Here is a 9,738-nt window from a genome sequence, read left to right as displayed (position 1 = left end):
GGGCGGGGTCCCAGGGGATCAACAGGGCAGAGCAAGCAGCTATGGCTGCTCCTCAATCCTGCCCTAAGTGGCCCCGCTTCTCAGTGTCCTGGTAATTGCTGCAAGCACCTCTGTGAGAAAGCCGCCCTTGAGTTCCGACCGATGCCAGGCAGTCTAGCCTCTCCCCTTATGAGTCTGGGTCCCCAGAGACTCGCCCGGAACTGGAGTTCAGAGCAGTCGGGAGCTTGAGACTCCCTCCCGATTGAAAAAGACAACCATGTCCTCAGTTGCCAGCCCTTTCCGCGTGCGCCTCCGTACCTCTGCACTTTACTTCCACACCGCACCTCCTCTGAGTCTCAGTATTCTTTTCTCTTCCCTTCTAGTTGTAGAATTTCCACTCAGCCAGCCTTCCTGTGGTTCTGGATGATGTCTTATCTTTTAGTTGTATTTTTGAAGTGGTTGTGCGAGGCAGCAATTTCCAGTGTTTACCTATGCCGCCATCTTGGTTTCCCTGGACCACAGTTTTTTAAAAGGGGTTTTGTAAAAAAATAAAACCTTTGACATGAGGTGCCACTATTATTACTACCAAAATCAATACAAAGTCTTATTATTAAAGAATAGACCCGAATTATTCTATCTTAATTTTCCGAACATAGCATGAGTTACTAACCTGAAAAATGAAAATGTTAAACATGATTGAGTTTTGTAGTTTTTCTAACAGGTTGTAAAGTATGTAAATAATTTTCTCCCTCAAATTGCTGATTTGCCATTTTAGAGTCATAAATCTCATGGCCCTGGACGTTTTCATGGGTTAGTGTAGTTATTTCTTTTTTTAAAATATATTTTTATTAATTTTTACAGAGAGGAAGGGAGAGGAATAGCAGCTAGAAACATTGATGAGAGAGAAACATCATTCAGCTGCCTCCTGCACACCCCCCACTGGGGATGTGCCCGCAACCAAGGTACATGCCCTTGATCATAATCGAACCTGGGACCTTTCAGTCCATTGGCTGACGCTCTATACACTGAGCCAAACCGGTTAGGGCGTGAAGTTATTTCTTAGATAAAATGCCATAAAGGGAAAACTTTTATAAGGACATTGCTTAGAAATATTTTAAAAAGTCTTCCTCAATATTAATATTTTCACATTAACATATAGTGTTGATCTTTATTTTGAAAAAAGTTTACTAGGTGAAGTATTTGGTCAGAATTAAGGAAGTCCACACTCAAAAGTACTTTAAGATTTTTTAGCAAAATCAATGTCATACCCTGAAACACAGTATTTTGAGCTCGAAGAATAGTTATATAATTAAGATGGTTAATAAACAATTTGAGAGACTCCATTATATTAGTTTTTGAGTTGCATTTTTGTTTTCTGCTTTTGTCATTTAAAATTACTCATTGGATAAATTCTCTAATTTTATGTATGACAGATCTGTGTTAAATGTAACTGATGGATTGTGATCATATCACAGATCTTAACCACCCTTCTCAGTAGAGAAATTATTCTATAATTTCTTATTTTATAAAGTAACTGACAAGGGTCAGTTGCCCTTTATTTTAGTCCTATGGGTTTTTGTTTGTTTTGTTTTCAGCATTTTCTCATTCATACCAGAGGAGAAAAGTTTCATTTTCATTGAGTATTCTTTTTGAAAACTTGCTCCATGTTGAACTGATAAAATGGGTTAAAGATAGAACACATACAAAAAAAGTTAAATTTTGAAAATTTAGGCTTTTGACATTGATTTTAAAGAAAATGTATCAAAGTTTTTTTGTGTTTTTTTTTCCTTCCAGGTTTATGGTTGGCTGTGGAAGATGTGATGACTGGTTTCACGGTGATTGTGTCGGGTTAAGTCTTTCTCAAGCACAGCAAATGGGAGAGGAAGACAAAGAATATGTGTGTGTGAAATGTTGTGCTGAAGAAGATAAAAAGACTGAAGTAACAGATCCAGATATTTTGGAAAACCAAGCTAAAGTTGAAGTCCATACTGAAGATAAAACAATGGACTATGAAAAGCTTGGATTATCAAAGCACACATCAACAAATGACAAAACCAAATGTACAGATGATACAGTGAAGCACAAGGTCAAAATTTTAAAACGGGTGAGCTGCTTGCTAATGTGTTCTGTTATCTTAAGAAATTTGTGTAGGCTGATAATTAGAATTTGAAATTTCTCCTTAGGTTTTATTGTTCTAGTGTACATTTTCAAACTTAACTACACTAATAGAAGAGAAATATGCAAATTGTGTCACTCCACTACACCCATCAGCCAATCAGAGTGACTATGCAAATTAACCCAACAAAGATGGAGATTAATTTGCATATGCAGGCACAGAGCGAAGACTGAAGGCTCCGGCCGGAGTGGAGACTGAAGACTGAAGAGGCTTGGCTTCTCTGCTGCGGCCGGACCAAAGGCCTGGGTTCCGGTGGCGGAGGAAAACAGGTGCCAGCAGCCAGGGGAAGGAAGGCCTATTGCTCAAATCTTCGTGCAATGGGGTTCTAGTCCTATCCCATATAATAAAAGGGTAATATGCAAATAGACTGAACGACAGAACAACTGAACAACCAAAGTGTAATATGCTAATGATATGCTAAGGCTGCTCAACTGTTTGCTGTGATGTGCACTGACCACCAGGGGGCAGTCAACTCATCGACTAGTAGCTATGACATGCACTGACCACTGGGGGACAGATGCTCTGACTGGTATGTTAGCTTGCTGCTGGGAACTGGCCGATCGGGACTGAGTGAGATGGGCCGGACACACCCTGGAGCCTTCCTGCAGTTCCTCCCCGGCCCGATAGTGCACTGGTGGGGTCCCTCAGCCTGGTCTGCACGCTCTCGCAATCCAGGACCCCTCGGGGGATGTCTGAGAGCTGGTTTCAACCCATTCCCGCAGGCCACTCCCATTGGGAGGGCGCCAGTAGCAGGGCTCATGGCTGGCAAGCACTGCTGCAGCAGTGCGAGCCTTTCCTGATCGGGACTTATTGGGTGCGAGCCCACGGCAGGCACAGTGGGGCTGGGATGAGAGGGAGCGGCAGATAGGAGCTGCAGATGGCGTTGGACTGCGGGTTTTGGCCCAATCCCTGCAGGCCACCCAGAGGGACCCCACCCGTGCACAAATTCGTGCACTGGGCCCCTAGTTTTTCTATAAGAGTGGATGGATTTTTATGTAACATACAGATTTTATTTATTTTTGCTATTTCTAATCTCTAGTTTGGTACTTGGATTTTCTGTGTAGGATGTGTGTGTGTGATCTTGTATTATTAACTGTAAATCGTGCTTACTGATAAAATTTCTTTACAAAGCTTTTCAGCCCAGCTGGCGTGGCTCAGTGGTTGAGCATCGACCTATGAACCAGGAGGTCACGGTTTGATTCCTCGTTGAGGCACATGCCCACGTTTTGGGATCGATCCCTTAATGTGGGGCATGCAGGAGGCAGCTGATCAAGGATTCTCTCTCATCATTCTCTCTCATATCTCTCTCCCTTTTTTTCTGAAATGAATAAAAAAATTTAAAGTTTTTCGGTTCGCAAATGTCTATTAATCCTTAAACTATGTTTGGTATTATTATTTCCAAATGGAAGAGTTTTATTTTTTTTCTCTGTAAGGAAAAGTAATCAATTTGTCTTACCTTTGTCCTAGTATTTGCTTGGAACCCTCACCTCATAATTTTTCTTTTAAAATGTGGACTCTTTAAAAAAGTTGTCAGTTTTCCCTCATTATCTTTTTAACTACCTTCTAAAAGTATTTTATAAATAGATATTTAAAGATATTTAGTCAATTACAGGAGCAATGTATAAATTTTCTTTGTCTACCTTTTTACTACTGTTTATTTTTCTAATTGATTCGTCGTTATTATAGATAGCGCTAGGGAGGAAACATAGTGGCAATGAATGTACATGGAGAGTTAAGTATAATCCAAAAGACAATGAACATGAATCATAGAGTCGGAAGGAATCTTGGAAATCTTTTAGTCCTACCATTCAGATTTAAGAGCATGCGCATATTTTCTCCAAAATCCCTATTACTTACAATTTCAGTTCTTTCAGACACTCCTTATATGACAAATCTGGATTAAGTTCCAGTTTGCCAAATCCTTGTATCCACTGTTTTCTGTCTGCCAAGACTTTTTGGAATCAGATTATGTCCTTCTGATATATGCTGTTTCTTTATTGATCTGATTAGCACCAAAGTAATTGATAATACAGAACTGAAAGCTCCATTGAGAAGAATTTATAACACACCTTTGGAAAACTTCTTTTATCATCAACTATTACTCATCACTTCTTGGGTACAATTTCTTGGTCATTTAGAAATATGGCTCATTGTTTTGTCATTTAGCTGAGTTGTCTCCATCTTGTCTAAAATGACATTTAAAAAAACATTAACATTGTAAATGGTTTGAGAAACCCCCCATTTCCAGAAAAAGACCTAGTCTGATTTTGTAAATGCATGTGCTATCCAAGTGATAACTGCTTCCTTTTTGATGAACCGTTGAATCTTATATAGACTTGTCTGCTTTTAGTTTATGAAGTCTGCTCTTTAAAAATCACTTGTTACCCCTAGATTTTTATGTTAAACCATTTATTGAGTTTCTATTGTATGCCAAGCCTGATACTAGACTTTGGTTTATAGCACTGTTTGAAATGTATTCCTGCTCTCAAGTAAATCTATTTGGGGAAGTAGAAAGTAAATAAATAAAATTAGAAGATTCCTAGTCTGGAGAAAATCAGTTTTTGTATGTACTCTATGACTTTATGTCTATATACAGTGTTCTTCTCCATGTTTTTTATTTACTATTTTTTATTTTATTTATTTCAGAGAAGGGAGAGGGAGAGAGAAAAAACAACAACAATGATGAGAGAGAATCATCAATCGACTGCCTCCTTGCATGCACACCCACACCGGGAACCAAGTAGTCAAACTGGGGATATGCCCTGACCAGGAATTGAAACGTGACCTCCTGGTTCACAGGTTGACACTCAACCACTAAGCCATGCAGGCCGGGCTTCCCTGTCTTTTAAACACTAGTGTGATGTGACTGATTTCTCCCAGGGTTGTCAGAATGCCAGTTTCACCACCAGCTGTGGGTTATATTAGGATAAGAATAGCAGGTATCCTGAAGGTTTGTTCTACCTTATGGGAGTTAAAATTGCCACAATTAGTACACCGAGAACTGAACTGATACACTTACTATAGATGGATAGAACTTCATTTGTTTTAGAAAATAGTGAAAAATATAATACCTGTTTCTCCACAATTTTTCCCTCCATTTCCCATATCCACAGGCAACTAAGAGAACTATTTCTATCTTATATCTCTAATTTTCTTTCTAATATTGTTATTGGGAATGTGATCTCTATTTTTTAGTTCTCCTTTATATAAAAGAACTAAATAGTCTAGTATGTGTTCTGTAGAAAACATATGCTTAACAAATGGAATTTGAATGAAAGGGTGATTCTCCTTTTTGCTAATTGAGTTATATTTTGTGCATCTTTAAAAATCCCTTTAAACAGTTACTGGGCCAAAGAATAGAAAATGTTTGATATTGTTATAGGTTGTAATACTAATAAGGTTTAATTTTTTCATCTATATCTCTTGAGACTTGAGTTATATTTAAAGATAGTGTAGAAATTTTAATTCTAGTAATTAAATACTTTTTTTTTTTTCAGGAATCTGGTGAAGGTAAAAACTCATCAGACTGTAGAGATAGTGAAATGAAAAAATGGCAGCTAGCTCCTCTTCGAAAGATGGGACAACCAGTTTTACCTCGGAGATCCTCAGACGAAAAAAGTGAAAAAATACCTAAAGATTCCACAACTGTTATTTGCACAGGGGAAAAAGCTTCAAAACCAGGTAGTGAAATTAATAGAAATTATTATATACTAATGTATTTATATTTTATTTCATATACTATTAGTTAAAATATTTAGGGAAATTAAAAAATTTTCACATTTTAATATTTTGGTGATTAACCTTACTTGAAATTAAAAACCATTACTTTAAATTCTGGGGAAGTACTAATGAATTTAAGGTACAGCTCCTTCCCTCATGGCACTTAAATACCAATGGGAGAAGACAAGAAAATGGTATGCTATTTAACAGAATGTAGACACTATGAAGAAAAGGTAGAGTAATGGGATAGAGAATCACAGTATTTATCAGTGTATAGTAATTTAAAGTCCAAACTTAGATATATACAGATAGAGTTCAGTAATGAAGAGACAGAAGCACAGCCCTTGGAGAGCATCTACATTTAGAAGTTGGGAAGAAGAGACAGTTGGCCTGAGTGAGATAAGAGAAGTAAGAGACCATGGTGGCCTGGAAGCAAGATGAAGTTTGATACAGGAAGAAATAATCAACCATGTCAAATGCTGTCTGGTCTGGACATTTAATAAGATGGACATAGATTAAGTATGTGGTTTAGTGAAATAGAGATTATTGGTAACCTTGATTAGAATGATTTTGGTGGAGCAGTGGGAACAGAAACCAATTGTAGTGGCTTATGGAAGAATGGAAAGTGAGGAACAAGATGATTACAGATAACTCTCAAGGAATTTTGCTTTTAAAGGGAACAGATAGTGTGCTAACTAGAAGTGGATATGGGATCTAGCACTTTTTATTTTATTTTTACTTATTTTTAAAAAATCTTTATTATTGAAGTATTACCTGTGTTCCCTTTTTGTCCCATTGAACTCATAGCCTGCCCCAGAACTTTTTTTTTTTTAAAGGAGATATAGACAGAGCATTAATGGCAATGATCCCGTAGACAGAGAGAATTTGGTGATATAGGAGAGATTATGTGATGGATGAAGTTTAAAAAATCCATGAGATGAGGGGGTGGGATTCACATTGAAGTGTTAGGTCATAAAAAAGGAAGATGGTATATGATAGGGAGGATAGATACAGGTTGATTTAGTTATGGGAAGATGTAATAGCTGACATTTTTCTGTTTTCTCAGTAAAAATATGAAGTGAGAAAATCAAATGAGGTTGAAGGTGAGGAAAAGGGTTGTTGGTTTGAGAAGAGAGGAGAACACGAGTAAAATTGATGTTTTGAAAGTGGGAGAGGAAATTTTCTGAGAAAATTTAACAAGACTAAGGCAATAGATTGAGTTATCTACTTAAGATTTGTGGCTTATAAATTTAAAGTGAGACCTGTCCACAACAGAGCTTATTTTTTTCCAGTTATCTTAAGCTGTTCGTAGGCTATTCGGTGTTGTGATTTTGCCAATGCAGAGGGTTTAAAGGAGAGAGAATAAAGGCATTAAGTATGCAAAGGAGTGGTAATAGTGTTGGACTGTTTAATCAAAGTTGGTTATGTGGGAAAGTGAGGGCATAGACCAGTGATGGAGAACCTTTTGAGCTTGGCGTGTCAGCATTTTGCAAAACCCTAACTTAACTCTGGTGCCGTGTCACATATAGAAATTTTTTGATATTTGCAACCATAGTAAAACAAAGACATATTTTTGATATTTATTTTATATATTTAAATGCTATTTAACAAAGAAAAATCAACCAAAAAATGAGTTCGCGTGTCACCTCTGACACGTGTCATAGGTTCGCCATCACTGGCATAGACGATAAAAAGGATAGGTTTAAGAATGAGGAAGGAGATTTTAGAATAAATAAGTTGGTGTGATAGGAGGTCAGAGTAGTGGAATGTTCGACATTTTTTGGAGATGCACAGGAATTAGTAATGGTGGATTGGGAAATCATTTGAAAAGCTTAACATTCAAATTACAATATCAATCAAGTACGTTTGTTTGTTTTTAAAATATATTTTATTGATTTTTTTACAGAGAGGAAGGGAGAGAGATAGTCAGAAACATCAATGAGAGAGAAACATCGATCAGCGGCCTCCTGCACACCCCGCACTGGGGATGTGCCTGCAACCAAGGTACATGCCCTTGACTGGAATCGAACCTGGGACCTTTCAGTCCGCAGGCCGACGCTCTATCCACTGAGCCAAACCGATTAGGGCCAAGTATGTTTGTTTTAAAACCAGAGGAGATTCATGAATTTTGTGGTAGTAGTAAGATCATTACATTATTTGCTCTCTTAATAAGTTCAGGTCACATTTTCTAAATAGTTTTTTAAAAGTTAATGCATATATGTGAAAAGTAACTAGCTTTAAAAGCCATTATTTAAAATGGAAAAGAGGCTATATCATTTTTTAGCTTTAGGGCCATGTGTTAGTCACTTTAGTTTCTAATTAAAATTTTTTTAAACTTGAGGTATAACTGGCACAGCATTATATAAGTGTTAGCTGTACAGCATAATGATTTAATATTTCTGTATATTATGAAATGATCACCACAGTAAGTCTACTTAACATTTGTCACCATATATAGATTTAGAATGTCAAGAATATTTCAGTATGGAGTAGTTAGAAATAAATAGTCATTTTTTAATCAGTCAGTTTTGTTTATAAATTTACGTCTGTATTAAAAAAATGTTTTTAGAAACAATGTAATGTGTTTTTATATTTATTTAAATTAGGTGCTCATGAGAAGCAAGAGGTAAAAAAGAAGAAGATTGAAAAAGGAGCGCCTAATGTGCATCCTCCTGCTGCCCCTGCTGCCAAGCCCTCTACAGATCAGATCCGACAGAGTGTCAGACACTCTCTCAAAGACATTCTGATGAAAAGGTAACACACATTACTGTTGTGGAAGATTGAATAATACGTGCTTCTTGTATTTGAAAAATAATTAAATTGTTCTAATTTTAAGACTTACAGATTCAAATTTGAAGGTACCAGAGGAAAAGGCAGCAAAAGTTGCCACAAAAATTGAAAAAGAGCTTTTCTCTTTTTTTCGGGACACAGATGCTAAATATAAGAACAAATATAGAAGTTTGATGTTCAACCTGAAAGATCCTAAAAACAATGTAAGTGTGTTTTGTTCATGTTCATAGATACTTATGCTTTCTACTTTACTGAATGCATAAGGATTTAAGATTGTAATACAGTAAATCTATAATTTCTTGGAGTGAGACCATGGAATTTTAATAGTCTTTTGCTTCTGGATTGAATTCTGCTTAGTGGTGACTATTATTATAGAATGAGTCTATTAAAATATAAAATACTAAATCTGTCTTAACTTGATTTATGTGAATTTTCTTTCCTTTATGTTCCTTGTTCAGTCCAATTTGTTAAAAAGAATTCGTATGTATTCTTCAAAAATGATTAAGCTAAAATTAACAATACTATTTAATACTTCTGATTTAAGTCAGAAAATAACTGCATTCCTTAAAATAAATTGCACTTAGATAAAAAAACAACTATTTTAAGACATTTTTATTACATTAAATATGACTTTAGTTCTAAATATCTTTTAGCAGTGGAGTAAACATTCACAATGAAAACTTAACTTTCTTGGGATTTCTTGTTTGTGATTTAGAATCTAAAAGCTGTGTGTGTGTGTGTAGATGCAAATGCCTTGCATATTTGTTTAAATTTGACAAAGCTTTCACATAAGTGATAGCATTTTGTCAGTTTGCATACCTGTATTTGCTATAGTATGTGATTTAAGTATTTTCTTGAAATATTCTAACAGCTACTTAAGAGAATTCTACAATGTAGAATCTCACTTTATGGTGCGGTGGTCGGCAAACTGCGGCTCGCGAGCCACATGCGGCTCTTTGGCCCCTTGAGTGTGGATCTTCCACAAAATACCGACTTCTGTGCATGGGCCACGAAGTTTCAATCGCACTGTACATGCGCGCCCGCACGTGGTATTTTGTGGAAGAGCCACACTC

The 9,738-nt window shown here is 36.6% G+C and overlaps 1 protein-coding gene across 1 annotated transcript in view; it reads left to right on the top strand.

Annotated features, from left to right (window-relative positions):
• PHF3 (PHD finger protein 3) overlaps positions 1-9,738 on the top strand; it is an 85,052-nt gene that overhangs the window by 55,783 nt on the left and 19,531 nt on the right. The window contains exons 4-7 of the mRNA XM_014532734.1: positions 1,774-2,083; positions 5,653-5,836; positions 8,482-8,629; positions 8,712-8,868. Of these exons, the coding sequence (XP_014388220.1) occupies positions 1,774-2,083; positions 5,653-5,836; positions 8,482-8,629; positions 8,712-8,868 (799 nt within the window). The remainder of the gene's footprint in view (positions 1-1,773; positions 2,084-5,652; positions 5,837-8,481; positions 8,630-8,711; positions 8,869-9,738) is intronic.

This window comes from Myotis brandtii, unplaced genomic scaffold, assembly GCF_000412655.1.
Source record: "Myotis brandtii unplaced genomic scaffold, ASM41265v1 scaffold904, whole genome shotgun sequence".
Lineage (NCBI taxonomy): Eukaryota > Metazoa > Chordata > Mammalia > Chiroptera > Vespertilionidae > Myotis > Myotis brandtii.
The sequence above is the reverse complement of the archived record's forward strand: the minus strand, read 5'-3'. Positions and strand labels throughout refer to the sequence as shown.